Here is an 18748-nt window from a genome sequence, read left to right on the forward strand (position 1 = left end):
CCCTGCCTCACAGGTAGCATTTACTGGGTCATGGCCTGAATCTGGTAAAAAATAAATGTGTTTTCCTTGGATTTAGTGCTAAGCCAAGAGAAGGAAGGGAAATGGGTTGATATTAAGCTGCAGGGTGGATGCTCTTGCAACTGTTGGAACATTTAGGCACAGCAAGAGAAAGAAAAGTCAGGTTTCCAATGTAAAAAGGGCTGCCTTAGCTTGTTTTAACAAAATAACATCAAAAACACAGCCTGATGCTCTTGTGCGTAAGGTGTACTTCAATAACTGCCATTTTGTTATATGTCTCTGACAGCAACAAAATGGAGGTAAGGTACTTGGTCTTGTTCTCCGTACTCACATTCCCCTTCTCTAGAAGTTGCTCTTCTTTTTTTGGGGAAAAAAAAAAAAAAGAGAGATCTTATTTCTCACGTTAATAACAAATGATAACAGGAGCTCCAGAAGGACCAGGGGAGGAGCTCTGTGGTGGTGTAGTGATTCCCTGCAAACCCCTACCCGCTGCGATAGGAACAGAAGTTTCCTTCCAAAAACGAGGTCCCATGCCCTGTGCCATTTGGTCACTGTCACTAAAATACTGCAGAACAGTTGAGAAGCTGCTCAGCTCATACGAAAAAGAGGGCATATTTGTCTCAGCCAGAGGATTTGATTTTTATCGGCTGAAGGGACGAGGTTTGCACAGACAAATATCTACTTTCATCAATGACGGCGAGATCAGTGCTTCAAATCAGGCGCTCGCAGGTTCCCCGTTGTGCCCCAGTCAGAGGCCACCTCTCTTTTTGACTGCCAGCATCACCGTTCACTTTTGCAGGAAGCTGAGGCCAAGCGTTTACCTGTTTCTAAACACCAAGGAGCTGGTTCGTCTCTCACTTCCAGTGGTTACAAACCAGTACCACCCTGTAGGGCCGTAACCCCTTTGATTTCCAGGGGTTTACTCCATGTTTACTCCATGGCTTCAGTGAGAGCAGAATCGTGCCATTTACTATTTTACTTTTACAAGAGCTGTAGAATAGTTGATGGCGTTGCCTCATTTTCTTCATTCACCTAAGGAGAAATACATTAAAAATGTAATCAATCATAAGCCCTCCTTTTCATTTACAGTCAGTTAAAAACAAGTATCTTTAATTCGCTGCTACAAACTGTGTCTTCCAAGACTTGTTAATATTAAAAAAAAAAAAAAAGAGAGAGAGAGAGAAAGAAAATTATCAGCTTCTTTTTTTTTTTCCTGGTATAATTATATTAATATTTTTCTATAACACCTGAGAGTTTTTAAGGTCTTTTCTGCATGCAATGTTCATACATGGAGGAGAAAAGCATATTTTTAACAACAAGATATTTTGTGGTCGAGCATGTATTACATTTCATGGGTGCATGGAGAATAAAAAATTGAGTTTACACTTGGGGAACAGAAGGAAAACTCTTGCACAGACTGCAATAGCAGTTTTAGGCTCAGTATCCTTGTTATGGCCTAAAGCACGTGGTTCTATTTGCAGAAATCTAGGAAGCAATACTCCTTTTAAAACAACCTATTCTCCCGTTGTAAGTTAATTTTTCAGGGAGGAAAAAAAAATGAAAGGAAGATCTCGTGAGCGATTCTCTTCCCGTGCCCAACACAGAAAAGCAGCCTGAGGTAGGACCTGTCACGGTGGAGGAGCAGTTGTGGTCTTTGCTACCTGCAACTACCGCCCTCCACGCAGGGACTGCCTCGAGCTCTGCGGGAGCTGGGGGCAGCTGAGCTCAGCCCTGTAGTCCGAGCCGTGTTCATGAAAAAGCTGTGGGTCCCTCAGGAGCCCCCTGAAGGTTCAGGTTCCATAGATGAAGGATTACCTGCATTACCCAAGCCTCATAAACTTCTCCTGCTGCCCCGTAGAGCCCGTGTTCCTGTTAATTTAACTGCCCGCCCTTACTTCCATCCACGCTGGTGGAAAGCCCACATAAATTTTATTAGGAGCTGGAGCAAGACCGATGAAAGCGAGGATCCAGCTGCAGCTCCAGCCCTGTAGCTCCAGTACAGCAGCTCAGCCTGCCCGTTGTGACGCCAACCGAGCCGGATGCACTCAAACCCCCTTTCTTTCCCCCTTCTCTCATTTTAGTGAAGAACGCAAATTGCACGTCGGACTTTGAGGAATATTTTGCCAAAAGGAAACTGGAGGAAGGAGATGGGCATGCCGTCAGCATAGCGGAGTACCTGCAGCGCAGCGACACAGCCATTATTTACCCCGAAGCCCCCGAGGAACTGTCTCGCCTTGGCACTCCAGAGGCCAACGGGCAAGAAGAAAATGGTGAGGCTGTAATTCATTTTTAGCCAGTCTCCTGACCTCGTGCAGCTGTTGCAATTATAAATGCACTACATGCCTGGGTGTTTACCTTAAAAATTGGAGAACAGCTGCAGCGGCATGGAATTTCATGAGCAAAGATCGGGGCTGTAATTTCAGTGTATTGTGATTTTTCAGTCAGCAAATTTGTATTATTTGGCGGGTGAACTGAAGAGCTGAATTGAAGCGGGAGGAAGGCTGCTGCTCTAGGTGGGAGTTTGAGAAGTTTTAATCGAGTTTTAATGCAATTAAAGACGGGGTGTCAGGCCTATTGCTCTCCGGCGCCCTGATAAGCAGTTGGAAAAGCGTCGGTAGGAAGGATATGGCCAGTGGCATAAGTGACATAATGGGCTGGGGCCAGGATGCAAATCGCCGACTGGGAAAAGTATTTCTTAGTTTTCCAGCCAGCGAGGTCTCCAGTAGGAGTGATGCCCATAATTAATTTCCTCGTGGGGTCCGGAGCAGGTCCTGCGAGTCTGCCGCGGGCGGGCGTGGGTGCCGGTGCCTCCGCCGCCGGTTGGAAGCGCCGTCCCTCCCTCTCGGGCAGCAGATTGCAGCGATTCCTCTCATACCATCCCGGGCAATCAGCCCATGAGCTGCCATTGATTTGCTGACCTTTTGGCCTGCCTCTCTTCCCCTCCCCGCTCCATCCCGGGGCGCAGACCTGCCACCTGGAACTCCAGATGCCTTCGCCCAACTGCTGACCTGCCCCTACTGCGACCGGGGCTACAAGCGCCTGACGTCCCTCAAGGAGCACATCAAGTACCGCCACGAGAAGAACGAGGAGAACTTCTCGTGCCCTCTCTGTAACTACACGTTTGCCTACCGCACCCAGCTCGAGCGGCATATGGTGACACACAAGCCAGGGACAGATCAGGTGGGGGGCTGGTTTTAAGTGATTTCTTTCTGTAATAACCCCTTAGAGAAACGATATTGCTTTGATTGGCAATCATTATTAATTTTTCATGGCATTTTGAAGATGCAGATCTTTTAATGGTAATAGCTTTAATTGAGGTCTAAATGATTTTTTGATGGTCTCTTCTAATATGATTTAATAGTCTTATGTTCACGATCGAATGAGTGTGTTAATTTCTAATTTAGAAATTTTATTTGCACTTTAACTTGACTTTAGTTTCGTTTTTATGTTCCTCAAAAAGTGAATGAAACTGTAGCATTTTAATTATACATTATTAAACATCTCAGCAATTTCAATTCCATTTTTCACCTAGTTTTACTTTGCAGTGTTGCAAATAGGAGCTCCAAGACACACTAAAAGATCCGCTAATATTTTTTCATTACTTTTTGAGTAACCTTTTCAATCCCACGAAATTATGCGTATTTTGTATAATTGTTCAACATAATTACACATTTTTAGAGCAGCTCATCCCACAGTATATATAGGTTGTCATTTGTGACCGCGCCGCTAACGCGCGCGCGCGCACGAGAATCGAGGCGTCGCTATCATTTGTGTATCCCAGCAGCGTATCTGCAATAAATCAAACCAGGTTTTTTTCCTCGATGTGATGCGTGTAATATTATATCGGCGCTGCATTTAAGGAAACGCTGCGTATCTCAGGCAGGTGACTGAGCTTCCCTTAGTGCTCCTAAACAGGCTGGCGACACACCTGGGCCACAAAACTCGTTACGTACCGGCACAAAAACTACCCCGGAGAATTACGTCGGAAAATCCATCATATGGAGAGCTGTGGTGGAAACTCAAATGGCGTGGTCAAACCTGAAATAAATAGATGTGTGCGCTGCGTCACATTATAAAGGCTTTATGCCGTATTTATTTTTCTTAAAACCCTGAAAATCACGGTGGCTGTAGTTCATGGTCGGCTGTATTTCTCTCGGTGGGTTTTCCTCAGTGTAGGGGAAATTCAGTTAGGCAAACACACATCTCCTAATCACCCGATTTTTGCAATTAGCATTTTTAAGAGAACTGTATCTTTTCCTTGATCTTCAGTCACTCTAAATGGTTCTAGAAAGGTTCCTCCTTTCCTTCCTGTGGCTTTTCCAGCAGACAAACCCATCCTCACATGTGTATTTTTCCTAACCTGATCCACCGTAAGGTTCTTTCTTCTGCTTTGTATCATCAAAAACACCAGGGAGGGAAAAAAAAAAACCAACCCGCCTAGATATTTATCCAATGTAAGCGCCTGAAATTTCACATGCGAGAGCGCGCTGGTGCTGGCGCATTATGAATGGTAGCTTTGGTGTTGAAAAGTCCCCTCATTTGCTCATGGCATTTACAATTAGTAAATTAAAATGATTGTATCATATTAACAGTGGCACAACTAAAGTTTATAGTAGTCCTCGGAGGGCGATGGGGGGAGACAAAACAGCTGTTGCTGTTTGTTTATGCAACTCAGCAACATATGAGCGCGGGTCCCTCAATGGCGCGCGGCGGGCTGGGCTCTGCTTGATCTTTGAAGGTTGCTGCTGTTTGAACAAACCTCCCTGTGTCCCATGTAACACCATCTGTCTCGCCAGGAATGTGGGAAGAGGCAGCACACCCTCGCAGTTGTCATACCGTTTCGGCGCTGCCTTTTTCTTTTTTTTTTCTTTTTTTTTTTCCCCTCCTCCTTTGCCCCCCTCCCCGCTCCTGCAATAGGCTTTTGTGTCGTGGCCGCCTGCAAAAGGCTGTCCTCCTACCCTGAGCATCCAGAGTGGCGGGCTGTGCTAATACTGTTAAATTTTCTGAAGTATATTTTTTTTTATCTGCAAATTCAAAGTCATGAGGCTTTTCTTGCTCGCTGCGAAAAGGTCAGCTGCCTTTGATGATATCTTTCTGCCACTTTTCACTTGCAACTTTCCCTCGCCCCTTAGAAGAGCACCGGGGGAAAACATGGCACGAAAGGTAGCTCAAGTCTTCCCTGCTGCTCTGTGATTTTCAGAAGCGTTTCCAGCAGCAGCTCGTGCCGAAGACGCCATCTCTTCTGCTTGATAATGAATTAAATCTTACACAAAATGCCACTAACGACAGTGTTTCTCTCTTTCCTACGCACGCAGTAAACAGAATTTTTAAACAAGCCGAGTCCCACATGTTCAGAATCTGCTAGGAATATTAAGAGCCACAAATCTTCTTATAAAACAGTTTCTCTCATTGTGAGATACCTTAAAGCAACACATTTCTGATGAGAGATTTAGGAAATAATTCTAAAGCAAATATCGAATGCTCCTGTGAAAGTACTTTCTCATTTGTTTCGGTTTACTGCCAACATTTTGATTTTTATTGCAACACTGATGAGACAGATAAATGTACGTGCAGACCTTTTGGTCCGCTTGATAAATTCAGAGGCGCATTAATTCTGTTTTTGTTTTTTAAGCTAGAAATTCATGGTTTCTCTTGCATAAAATTCATGTTGGTACCTTCCCCTTTTTTTTTCCCTCCCAGCACCAAATGCTGACCCAAGGAGCAGGCAATCGCAAGTTCAAATGCACTGAGTGTGGCAAGGCCTTCAAATACAAACACCATCTGAAGGAACACCTGCGAATTCACAGTGGTGAGTAGCGGAGGTGCTGGTGTGCTCATTTGCATTTTGTTTAATTAGCTGAGTTTTAAAGACTGCTCAAAATTTACACAGTTCTGCTTCTGGCTGCTTGGAGCTACCAAGGTATTTCATGAGTGATATCTGAGTCATCCTCATTTATCATGCTGTTAATACCAGGGTCTCGCTGAAAGATTTGGAAATAGTAAAGCTTCCTGCAAATAGTATAGATTGTTCGGCAGCTGGAGCTCAGAAGCGTTCGCTCATTTCTGTGCAGCCGGACCCTAAAGAGTCCGTTATATTTTCTGTAGCAAAAAGTCCCCCCAAATGAAACACAGCTCGTATTCTCGCCGAACGACTGAGAGCGAAGCGTCTTACGTTGAACGACTTCTGCACTTTAGCTCTCCTGCTTGATGAGGGGTTCGGCACATGAAATGCCACCGGGCTCTGTCCCGGCGCAAAACACCACCAATGCTGATGTGGAGGTCCCAGCATCAGGACTTTGACCATGGTCATTTTAGTGAAAACTCCTTTTTTTGGAAGAAAAATAAAAAGGAAACAAATCAAATTTGAGCAGTCTGGATTTGATTTGATCGCCTTTGCCCCAGGGTACTTCCCTGTGACTTGATACGGTCAGTCTGGAGCCAGTCTCACACCTTGGCAGCAGCTGCCAGCTGGAGACTGTAGGTCCAAACTGACCTCAAGACCCGTAGAAAAGGAGAGGGTAAAGCAGTGGTGGTGTGTGGCCATATTCGTAGAATTTTCTTTGCTATTAATCATTGGATACACAGACGATCAGTTGGGTATCCAATGTGATTGCTTGCAATTATAGCAACAGCATCGATAATTAACGTTTGGTTTTAATTATCATTTTAGGTGAAAAACCATACGAGTGTCCAAACTGCAAGAAACGTTTCTCCCATTCTGGCTCCTACAGTTCGCACATCAGCAGCAAGAAATGTATTGGTTTAATCTCTGTAAATGGCAGAATGAGAAACAATATCAAGACGGGTTCTTCTCCTAATTCTGTATCTTCCTCTCCTACTAATTCAGCCATCACACAGCTGAGAAACAAGCTGGAGAATGGCAAACCGCTTAGTATGTCTGAACAAACAGGCCTACTGAAAATTAAAACCGAACCACTAGATTTCAATGAATATAAGGTTCTCATGGCCTCACATGGGTTTAGTGCAACTAGTCCTTTTATGAATGGTGGACTTGGAGCAACCAGCCCCTTAGGAGTTCATGCTTCTGCTCAAAGTCCAATGCAGCACTTAGGTGTAGGGATGGAAGCACCATTGCTTGGGTTTCCTGCGGTAGGCAGTAATTTAAGTGAGGTGCAGAAGGTCCTACAGATTGTGGACAACACGGTTTCCAGGCAGAAAATGGACTGCAAGGCTGAAGAGATCTCCAAGTTGAAGGTTTACCATATGAAGGATTCATGCTCTCAAGCCGAGGAACAAGGAGTTACCTCCCCCAATATTCCCCCCGTGGGTCTTCCAGTAGTAAGTCATAATGGTGCCACTAAAAGTATTATTGACTATACATTAGAGAAGGTCAATGAAGCCAAAGCTTGCCTCCAGAGCTTAACCACAGACTCGAGGAGGCAGCTCAATAACATTAAAAAAGAGAAGCTGCGAACCCTAATAGACCTGGTAACTGAAGACAAGATGATAGAGAACCATAACGTATCCACTCCATTTTCATGCCAGTTCTGTAAAGAAAGCTTTCCTGGTCCCATTCCGTTGCATCAGCATGAGCGTTACCTGTGTAAGATGAACGAAGAAATCAAGGCAGTCCTTCAGCCTCACGAGAACATGGTTCCCAACAAACCTGGAGTGTTTGATAAGCAAACCCTCTTGCTGTCATCAGTACTTTCTGAGAAAGGAATGACTAGCCCCATCAACCCATACAAGGACCACATGTCTGTACTTAAAGCATATTATGCTATGAATATGGAACCCAACTCTGATGAACTACTGAAAATTTCCATTGCTGTTGGCCTTCCTCAGGAATTTGTGAAGGAATGGTTTGAACAAAGAAAAGTCTACCAGTATTCAAGTTCCAGGTCACCATCACTGGAGAGGGCCAGTGCCAAGGTGGCGCTGGCTGCCACCAACAACACTCCCACTAAAGACTCTTTGTCAGCCAGATCTCCAATAAAGCCTGTGGACTCTATAACTTCACCATCTATAGCTGAACTCCATAACAGTGTTACTAATTGTGATACTCCTCTCAGGCTAACCAAACCTCCTCATTTTACCAATATTAAACCAGTTGATAAATTGGACCACTCTAGGAGCAATACTCCTTCTCCTTTAAATCTTTCTTCCACATCTTCTAAAAACTCCCACAGTAGTTCTTACACTCCAAACAGTTTCTCTTCCGAGGAGCTTCAGGCTGAGCCTTTGGACTTGTCTTTACCAAAACAAATGAAGGAACCCAAAAGTATTATAGCCACAAAGAACAAAACAAAATCTAACAGTGTAAATTTAGAACACAACAGTGTTTCTTCATCATCTGAAAACTCAGATGAGCCACTGAACTTGACTTTTATCAAGAAGGAGTTTTCTAATTCAAATAATCTGGATAAAAGCACTAACCCAGTATTTGGTATGAACCCATTTAGTGCCAAACCTTTATACACAACACTTCCACCACAGAGCGCATTTCCCCCGGCCACTTTTATGCCACCGGTCCAGACCAGTATTCCTGGGCTGCGACCATACCCAGGACTAGATCAGATGAGCTTCCTACCACATATGGCCTATACTTACCCAACTGGAGCAGCTACTTTTGCCGATATGCAGCAAAGGAGAAAGTACCAGCGGAAACAAGGATTTCAGGTAAATTGTTGCAACCGTTTTCTTTCGAAAGGCTAGAATTGTGTATTTTGTGATATGCCTCTCACAGAAGAAAAATCCCACAGCTGTATTCTACTTTCCCAACACAATGAGCAGAGTTTATTTTAGTGTGGACTTGCCAAAATGCAGCAGAGTAGGAAAAACAAACCATAAACGTACTTCTACTCGGGTTCAGATGCGGTATTGATACCTTTGAACAGGTGTAATGCTGGTGGGTTTAGTCTGTTAAGAGCTCAGCCATTTCTTATTGTATCTTAATAATAATAATAATAATAATATCAATGAAAAATCCCATCCTGTAGGAAAAAAAAAAGGAAAATTTGTGGGGAAACTCTCTCCAGGTCATAATTTCTCCAGGGCACAACTACATTTCACCATGGGGAAACGGAGCGGTGGGAGACCTCTTGGAAATCAGCCCCCCTCGTGGACACGAAGCCGTATCCCTCTAAGCGGGGGTCCATCTGGCCTCGTAGCTGCTCTGTCTCACCGAAAGCCCTCAAAGCTTCCTTCTCCACGTTTTTTTTTGGGGGGGGATTGTTCACACACCATGTATGGGAAAATCTTTCTCTCTTCTCATGAGTGTCTGGGGGATGAGAAACCTTGGTGCGTTGCTTCATAGCGCCTTCCTCCAGCCCACCTACTGCCCTTCCCAGACTCCCAGTCTTCTAATCCTGCCAGTCATCTGGAAGAGCTTTGAAAAACCCCAGAGATTAAACGAAATTATTTGGAGAGGTAGCAGCTAGCGCCCTTAATCGCAGACAAAGTCTTCCCCTGGACCTGTAATCTGGGTCAGCACTTCTGCGTGCCTGGGTACAACCTTTAATCCTCTTCCCGGGTCGCCCCAGAGTCGATACATGAGGAGTGAAGGATTCTGCCGCTTGCGTGCCTACGGCAAAGAGCTGCTCTGCAGAAGTCACGTACTTTTACAGCTTTTTGCCGGATGTATTCAGATATAAGGTACAGAGTTGAGTTTCATGAGATTAACTGATTGTAGATTAATTTTTTTTTTTTTAACATTCGTGCATGTCCCCCTATGTCCTATTACGGTCTATTAGTAATTTTACTGACTATTAAATGTTTTATGGTTTCAAATGTGAAAATCAGGTATGGTTTTACATTACAGGCTGTAATCCCTCTTTGCACAATAGGAGCATAAATAGCACTGCACCTCCATAACAGCTGTTCCACTATTCCAATTTACAGTACATCTGCCCTCTTTGTAAATGTATTTAAGCCTATTTAATCTTCTCTAATATTAATTAGTGCAAACCCAGCCTAGGAAAACCGAACTGTGTGATAGCAAATGGAAATGTATGTTATCATGCAAGTTTGCACTCTCTTTGGATCAAGACAAAATAAATATCAAGAAATTTAATAATTTACTGATCCACATTCATTATTGCTTAATGCTGAAGGCTGTTTTAACATAGATAGAACATTGATAAAAAGTGTTATTAATATTCCCTATTTCAAATTACAAAATTAAATATAAAAATATAGCTTGAGGCCTTTAGTCGGGAGACATACATTTAAATGGATTGCATAATAATAACATTTGTACCTAAATATAAAATTCAATTAAAACCTTTCTACAGATACAGAATATATCCGGGTTTCAGTGTGGTGAAAGGAATGAACTCTTAGCCGTTGCTTACGCTCACCCCTGTACAATATTACAATGCCTTCTGCTGTCCATAAAGAGCCTTCCTTGTGCATCTTCCATTCCTCGGATGTATTTAGTGTCAATACGAATCATACCATCCGCTTGTGTAAAATATACTATTGCCTAGTGCTCAAACCCAGAAAGTTGGTTGAAGGCGGAGAAGTAGGAGGTTCCTCACTATTCCCACAGTTCCCATCAGCTGTAGTTTCATCATCGATGGGTTCCCGTGCTCAGAGGACCCACCATCCTAAGCAGACGTTGTGTTGCCTTCACAGGCTGGTTGGTTCCTCTGGGGGAAGGGGTGGTGATGGAAGCGGGTGACGCTGACGGGTGGTTCCCTCACAGGGAGAATTGCTTGATGGAACCCCAGACTACATGTCCGGCCTTGACGACATGACGGACTCCGATTCCTGTCTGTCCCGAAAGAAGATCAAGAAGACGGAAAGTGGCATGTACGCTTGCGACTTATGTGACAAGACATTCCAGAAGAGCAGTTCCCTGCTGCGACACAAATATGAGCACACAGGTAGGGAGGCCGCCTGCGCTGAGGGGAGGGTTGAGGTCCATGCTACGCTCTTCAGTGATTCATGAGTACACTTGGGCAATGAACAGTCCAGCTGAGGCGTTCAACAGGGAAGAAATAATATTTTTGCTCAGTTCAACTTACTTTAATGTTTTTTTAAAATGGTTATTGCTTGGGAAAGGACTGTTGGATGCGATGGGGTGAATCTTGGCAGGGGCTAGGCGAGTTTGTGTCATGTTGAGTGCGGTGGCAGTCTGAGCCCTCTTCAAATAAGGCAGGCCCTAGCACTCAGAAAGGACTGAAACTTGGTCAACACAAAGCCTGGCACGGGAAGGAGGAGTGACGTTGTATTTCTCATTTCCTAGATGCTCTCTAACCCCATTTAATCTAATAGATCAGCTTCCACTGACGTTAGCAGCGCGAGGGCTGGCTCTGGCCAAGTTGTCTCAAAGCCGACACCTCACGGGGGATGCTCTCACCATGATTTTGCACACCAGCAGGATGGGCAGGTTGCATTTCACTTTTTCACTTCTCAGTTAGTGCCCAGGGAAGGGTTCCTCCTTTCCCAAGTAGGAACTGATTTTTGTCTCGCTCAAGGAAGCTCGCCAAAGCTCACCACACACTGTCAGCTTAAAAAGTATTTTTGTTTGAAAAAGACTCTTCATCACACCCATCCTGGCCGTGGTTCCCCTTGCAAGAAACCACCATCCTGTCCCATCCCATCCCCACCATCAGCCAGGACAGGCATGAGCCCGGAGGGGGAGAGCTCTCCAAGGGAGACACATCGGCTCAGCGTGTTTCAGCTCAGGGAAAATGGGGCTGGAGCTCCCCAATAATAGAGATATCAAGTTCTGTTAGACAAAGGGAATGTGAATTATCACGTGAATTATCGTGCAGCAGGACATAAACCAAACTCCAACTTCCTAGAGTTAGAAAAAGCTTACTCAGGGGGAAACTTTCCTCAACTTTGAAAGCTGAGTCCCACTTCAGGAAATGAAGCGAGTCACATCATCCTTCAATCTCACCATGTGACGGTAAAAAACTTTTACCTCTCTATTAATACATCTTCCAGGCCCCACATAACCATTTGGCATTTCACATGTGAACAATTTACAATTCAGAAGCGGGCTGTGCCTTTACAAAAAATTCTTTGTTATTTTTCCTTCTTATACTTTTCTTTCAAATTTTAAGCTAATCCCTCAGAGGAAAATAAAAAAGGAAGTTACAATACACGTGGGATTAGGAAAGAAAATTAAAAGCAACGTTTTGGACTAGATCAGCTAGTTCATTGGTGGAATGTGCTTCCCACTACATTATTCAGATCGAATTGTTTATTCAGTAGAAGAAGCTTTGAAGGCTTTACGTCCCTGCACCTTTCCTCTCCTGAATGATTTTATTACAGCCATCTGCAAACATTATGGTTTACTACGCTACTACCGTAAAGCTCTTATGTTAGAACTAGCCTTCATATATATTGGGATCTGGACATATGGTTGAATCCCATAAAGTTGGTAGTCCATAAGGTCGACAGACATATGGTTGAAAGGCTGAAAATTTGACAAGCTGAAATGTGTGCAATCACCTTGATTTGCAAAATAAACTGCATTTGTAAAAGCAAAAATATGTTCTGGTCCTTAAGCAGCACAGGAACCTACTGCCTCGAAACATACCACACAGCTGTGGTGCACGGGCTTTCCTCCTTCTTCTTCACTCTGTCACTTTTGGCTTCTCGACTCTTTGTCCGTCAGGTTTTTGGGACTCAGTCTTACGATCCAGAACGTGTATGTGGTGTCATATTTAATACGCTAGAGCTACACCACCTCATCAAGCTCGAGCGTGGCACATAGAGACAGGAAGGATGGTCTTGTGGCAAAGGTACAGGCGCTGAGGCTGAAAGCGCCGCGCTCGATTCTGCCATCCCACAGACTTCCTCTGGAAATTTCAGCAAATTCATCTTTCTCTCACCTTCACCCATCTTTGACCAGCCCGTCTCTCCGGGCTGTAGTAAATCTGAATTCATGCAGGTTGAAATCCTGCGACGGAACTCGCTATATAAAGTGTGAAGGTTTATTAAGGACATGTTTTCCTTTACGGAGCCTCCACGCATCACGCTAACGTTAGAGGTGGCTGGGAGCTCCGAAGACCTCGGCTGAGCGAGCCTCCATAACTCATTCACAGCCTTCAGGAGTCACGCTGCGCTGGGGCTGGGGCTAATGGTTATCAGGCACCTTCAGCGAATTTCACATGAGTTTGATAGTTTTGGGGAAAGAGCTTGTAATTGCATTATAACAGAGGTGCGATATTACCGTCCGTGTTCAGCGGAAGGAACCAAAGTAAAGCCATCTTCTGCATTTGGGGTCATTGAAAGAGTAGGCCCAGATTTTTCCATCAACGTTTTGAAACCTAAAAATGAGGAAAAGCTTCTTTTCAGAGTGTGTTGCTGTTTTCTGTCCAGCTGATCGCGATCCGTTGTTACTTCATTAAATACATATTTTAGGAGGAATGGGAACACTTCCTGTCTTTCCTGGAGAGGCACAAAGAGTGGACGCTGTTTATACTGATGTCCTTTTCCCTATGTAAAAAAAAATCTACGTGTTTTTTAGGTCTTTTTTTCTGATATTTGAACGAGCAGATTTTTCTTTGTCACCACTTCTCATGGTCCATGTGGTCCTATTGCAACCGATGCTAGAACAAAGGGTAAAAGAGTCGGACAGAGGCCATGTTCCTGCTTTGCAGCCCTGAAAGATTTACCCCAGAGAAGTTATTTGGAGGAAAAAGAAGGATTGGCACGTAAAACTACATGAGCTGGCTTAATCATGTGCAACACTAACTGCTGTAAAGGAGAAAACAGGAATGTCACAGGAGCTGAGTTTCCCTGCCAGGGGCGAGAAGAATGGGATTTGGCCGGTTCTTTGTGTCAGCCCAAGAACTTTTGATAGGAGCATGCGGCCGCAGATCAAGGAGCTCCGTGATTACCTCCGCGTGCTGTGCCTGCCACAGCTTGAGCACAGTAGAAAAAGGGCCCCAGATTTCACAATCCATAATTTTTCATTTATGCAGTATTAGCGGTATTTTGCAATAGCTTCTAGCTTCACGTGGAGAAGGAAAATTTATTGCGTTACTGCAATGAGTGAATTGCACCGGTTCTGGCTGGACTGAAATGTAGTGTAGAGGCCACTGCTTGCTGCAGAACCAAATCGTGCCAAGATAATCTGGGGATACCATTTAATTTTAAGAGAAGGTCTGTGACATTTGATATTTTGATCTTCACAGGATCCTGTTTCTTTAAAACGAGGGGATGCAGCACTGTAATTAGGGTGCAGATCAGGGCAGGTAGTGCAGGAATTTAATGCTCACGTTGTTTTCCTTATGGTCAAGTCTTATGAACTCATCCTAACTTTGTTCAGGCTGAAATTTGTGGAGCAGAGACTGAATGCCTCTAATCTCAGATTTCTCCAAGCTGCTTAGCACAAGGTTTTGAGGTCCTTTCCTTTCTAGAGGTGAAGGAGATGGTTGCCTTCATGGTGGAGCATTGGTGCCATTTGGCGAACAAAATAAGATAAGGAGGGGAAATGGTAGCGGGTAAGTGAGCAGGAGAGCAAACAGAATGGAGCACCCAGAAAATAAATATCCTGGCCCCTGGGTAGCCATCCACCCCCCCCCTCCATGGTCATCAACACCTTGGGCTGATTCAGGAGCAAGGTGAATGTCGGTATTTTTTCTGCCGTCATCAATGCCCATGTGGGCTACACACCAGCTCGATCGTAGTTTCGCGAGGGAATTTGCAGCCCGCCTGCTCTGCAACAAAAGCTGGAAATGGTTTTTCAGAATCCTACCTAGAAATTTTAAATCCTTTCATTGTTGTTCTATATTACATCATATTCTATTTTATTACTTGTGTGGGCTGTCGAGGGCCTCATAGCTGTGCGAGTGCTTTCATCCTTTCTTTTCCACTGTATATTTTATTAAGACCTCTTTTTTATTTTTGTAGCTTTCATGCTGATGCAAGCACTAGTTTTATTTCCAGATTGATTCTGTAAACTAAATATTGTTCTTGAGCCTGGTAGCAAATCAGCTCTCTCTGGCTAGTATTTTGAATTCCCAGCTCGGGAGTTTTCTTTATTTAGAGCTTGATTCATAAAACATTTACATGCTATTTAAAGGTTATTTTTTCTTGCTTTACTCTGCTACAAGTTTAGAATTCCCCATTTTACACTCAAATAAAGAAAAAAAAAAGGATATACGCTATGCTTGTGAAATTGGTTCTGCAGACAAGGTCTCCTATTCAAAATGGAACAGGTGCATCTTGGGCAATTATATATAAATTGCATTTATCTTGCACCTTTGACCGCTTTGCTGTGCTCTGGCCACTAATCCATCTCCATTGGGACTACATCTAACATCCAAACCCCCAAGCCGCTTCAAAAGGACTGCCTTTAAAAAATAAAAGCAAACTGTCACAAAAATGTTTCCTCCTTTCCTCCAAAGAGTGGGATTTCTGCTTGGCCCCCTCCCATAGAAGAAAGACCCTCTTGCCTTAGGCAAAGGCTGGGTGATATTTCGTCTGGGACCAGCGACAGCTTATGATCTGATCTCTTATGACTTTTATACTGCTGCAAACGGGAAACACACGCCTTTTCAGTCAAAGACTTCCAGCCCAAGAAGATCGAGCGATACTGTTAGAGATTTTTTTGTTGTTGTTGTTTTGTTTCAACAGAAACTCAATTTTAGAGACTTTGCAAACAGATTAGTTCTAATTTCCCCTCTGTAAATTGAGCACAGGCCCCTGTGGAAACCTCTTTTTGCAGATGGTGGAATTAAAAAAAAAAAAAAAAAACGCAAACATTTCCTTTAGATATTTGAGAGAGGTTTATCATATAGCTTCACTGCAAAATGTGGCATCTGCGTCCCACACAAGTGTTCTGTGAGGCCTCCTGAGAACTGCCCTGGGTACCTCTCCTAGCTCCATCCCCCCATAGGTGACACAGGTCATCTCAGATGAAACTGGGTAAAACCTGTGGCGTGGGACATTCAAATCTGCTTCTTTTCGACCCATCTCAACTCCACCGATGTTACGACACGACAATGCTCGTACTGTGTGTTAGCTAAATAGCTACTAAAGCAGCCAGTATTACCCATAATTGTCGATTCTCCCCATCCACCCACAGTTGTAAGTTCTCCTCATCCACCTACATTTGTAAATTCTCCCCATCCACCTACAGTTGTCGGTTCTCCCCATCCGCCTACAGCTGGAGGTTCTCCCCATCCACCTACAGTTGTAGACTTACCCCCATCCCCAGTGTAAAACACCTTACTTCAGCTTTATTTTATGGCCTCCTGACGTGCTGTAGGGATTAGGCACTCCTTTTACACGGCTGAAATACTGGGTTTTGCACACGGGGGAAAAAAAAATAATTCTTCCACAAATGTTCGGAAACCTGATACGTTTAAAAACATATTTCAATTAGTGTTGTAACAGCTGCACGCTGCGCACTGCTAAGGTATGTCGTGTGGTGTCTGAACAAAGAACTTTGCTTAAGCTGTCATGTTCCCTCAGATCAAAACTGAGTCCTTGATACGGATGTGTTAGACTAAATAGCTCTAGTATAGCCTTTTTAGTAATAATATACATTAATACGAAAATATTAACTATTTTAATCTTCTTGTTTCTAAATTAATGTATAAAATACGGATGATTCCCTGCCAGGCTGCCTCTGTGCTGGCTGGGGGGAGGCTCCAGGTAGCACGAGCAGGAAGCACAGCACTGAACAAATGCCACGTGCCAGGGATGAGCAAAGCAGGCAAAGATGGAGGGACAAGCACATTGTCCAGCCTTGGGGCGGGGTGGGGGGCGGCGAGCCTGGGTGAGAAGCAGTCGAGGTGGTTGACTTCTGTTTGTGGAGTGGCAAAGTGCTAAGCAACTGGACGGAGCACAATGCAGGGTGAGAAGGATGTGGAGGGCATCAAATGGGGCGTGCAACAAAAAAAAGTCAAGTAGTGGAGAATGAGCGATGTTGTGGAGAAGTGGAACAAGACACAGGTTGGGTTTGTCGATGTGAGGAAAAAGTAAGAGAGAGGGAGGGAGTGAGACAGTGTGGGCAGTTCAGTGAGGAGAAGGACATGAAAAAAAGGTGCCAAGGTAAAGCAGAAGGTCTAGGAGGAACAAAATTGGTGTCTATGGCGATACTAGCAAAGGGGCAGTAGAGTGTTGCTCTGAGCGGGCTCAGCAGCAGAGCTGGGATGAGGCCGGGATGCAGGCAGGCATGTCCGGTGCATCCAGCTGGGTGGTTGGTGGTGATGGGAAATCTCCTACCTCAGCGATGAAGGTTTTCTTCTGGCAGTAGTGGGGTCTGAGGAGTGTTTAGGTCGCGGCTGCTTCAGGATTTCAAGCTAAGTTCAGTAAGTGATTTGATCATGCTAAAATCTCCCAAGCTAAGGCTGTGGGATTTCCCCATCGTGGTAAAAGTCGTGCTTCAAACTGCAGGAAGCTGCCTCCCAGCTCTGGATCTGGTGTCCTCCCAGATCAAGGCTTGAGATTCAAGGCCAAAGTACATCTCAAAGCCCAGAGTGTTCTTCAGACTCGACTTTTAACCAATGGGTTAAATCGGCAGAAATGCGTATTTAGGAAACCAATCTTCAAAGCAGCACTGCTATAATTCAACGGACCAAGCTTGAATATTCAATTTTACTACAGAGGAAAATAAAGAAAAAAAGAAACCCTGTATGTGTGCAGGCTTCGGAAACTCACACAAAGAAACGTCGCTGGAGCCCCAGTTTCCAGCATCCACTAATTTCTCTGTCACTCGGGTTATTCTATCTGTGGTTTCTCCCGTATTTTCCTTCCTGCCAGATCTCCATTTCATAACATACAATTTTTGGCTTCCTCGAGAATTCGTTAATCACACCTTATTAAATGGGAACTTTCACAGTGTGACTTGAAGGTAGCTGTGAGTAGATTGGGCAAAAAAAATTAGCATATTCCCCGGTATTCACTCTCAGCGACTTTGCTAGGGAAGCGAAATTTTTTTATGCCTGACTTTCCCTGCTCCCGAGTCCCGCAGTGACTGCAGAGGAAAAGAAAGCAGATCGGGTTCATAACGGAGCAGCTTGAGTTTTCCTGGAAGTTAAGATCCTTCAGTGGTCTGAAAACACTTTTTTTTTTTTTTCCTGCTGGATTTCCTTCCGTGCGGGTGCTGCCAATGGGAGTCTCCCACCCTCCCGGCCCTTCGCTCTAGTCTGGGGTTTTCTCGCCTACCCTGCACCGTACTCTTCCTCTCTCCCTGTGCTTGCTTCTTTAAGAATTAACAAAATACCACACTTTTACAACTGCTGGGATGGGAAGGCTCTGGTGTGAAGTTTATTCCCGTCCTGGTCACATGCCACATTAGCTAAATATGATAAATACGCCCGAGGAATCAGGCCAGTTCACTAATAAGCTCCTAACGATCTGCTCTAGCAATGAGACAAGCAAAGCAGGGCTCCGCATTTCAGGCACCAAATTCCAGCATATTCATACGCATAAAAATAGCACAAGATATAAAATAATGACCACTTGGCATCATATCTGCCTGCATGGTTGCCTCACGCTGGAGCATTCAGTTGAATGACACTGAGATTATAATTTGACATTTTGAAAATAAAAAAAAAAATGCTGGCTGAAGGTACTAATGTTTGATTTTATTTTTTGCCTTCTGCAATCTAAGTTTGGTGATCGGTCTTCACTAATTCCAATCTTTGCACCATATGTTATGTCTGGATATCTCACGGTTGCATCATGCTTTGCTGAGTTTTGTCGTGTGGCATCATGCTGACAAGCATTTTTTGTCAGCTCTATTTTGGAATTAAGCTTTCAGTATGGCAGTTCTGGAAGGTGTTGAAGGCATTCC

General features: G+C 44.3%; 1 protein-coding gene across 1 annotated transcript in view; it reads left to right on the forward strand.

Annotated features, from left to right (window-relative positions):
- Positions 1–18748, forward strand: part of ZEB2 (zinc finger E-box binding homeobox 2) — a 32202-nt gene that overhangs the window by 10365 nt on the left and 3089 nt on the right. The window contains exons 3-7 of the mRNA XM_010137242.1: positions 2100–2288; positions 2984–3198; positions 5719–5827; positions 6689–8658; positions 10685–10865. Of these exons, the coding sequence (XP_010135544.1) occupies positions 2100–2288; positions 2984–3198; positions 5719–5827; positions 6689–8658; positions 10685–10865 (2664 nt within the window). The remainder of the gene's footprint in view (positions 1–2099; positions 2289–2983; positions 3199–5718; positions 5828–6688; positions 8659–10684; positions 10866–18748) is intronic.

The sequence above is a fragment of the Buceros rhinoceros genome, unplaced genomic scaffold (assembly GCF_000710305.1).
Source record: "Buceros rhinoceros silvestris isolate BGI_N320 unplaced genomic scaffold, ASM71030v1 scaffold17995, whole genome shotgun sequence".
Taxonomy (NCBI): domain Eukaryota; kingdom Metazoa; phylum Chordata; class Aves; order Bucerotiformes; family Bucerotidae; genus Buceros; species Buceros rhinoceros.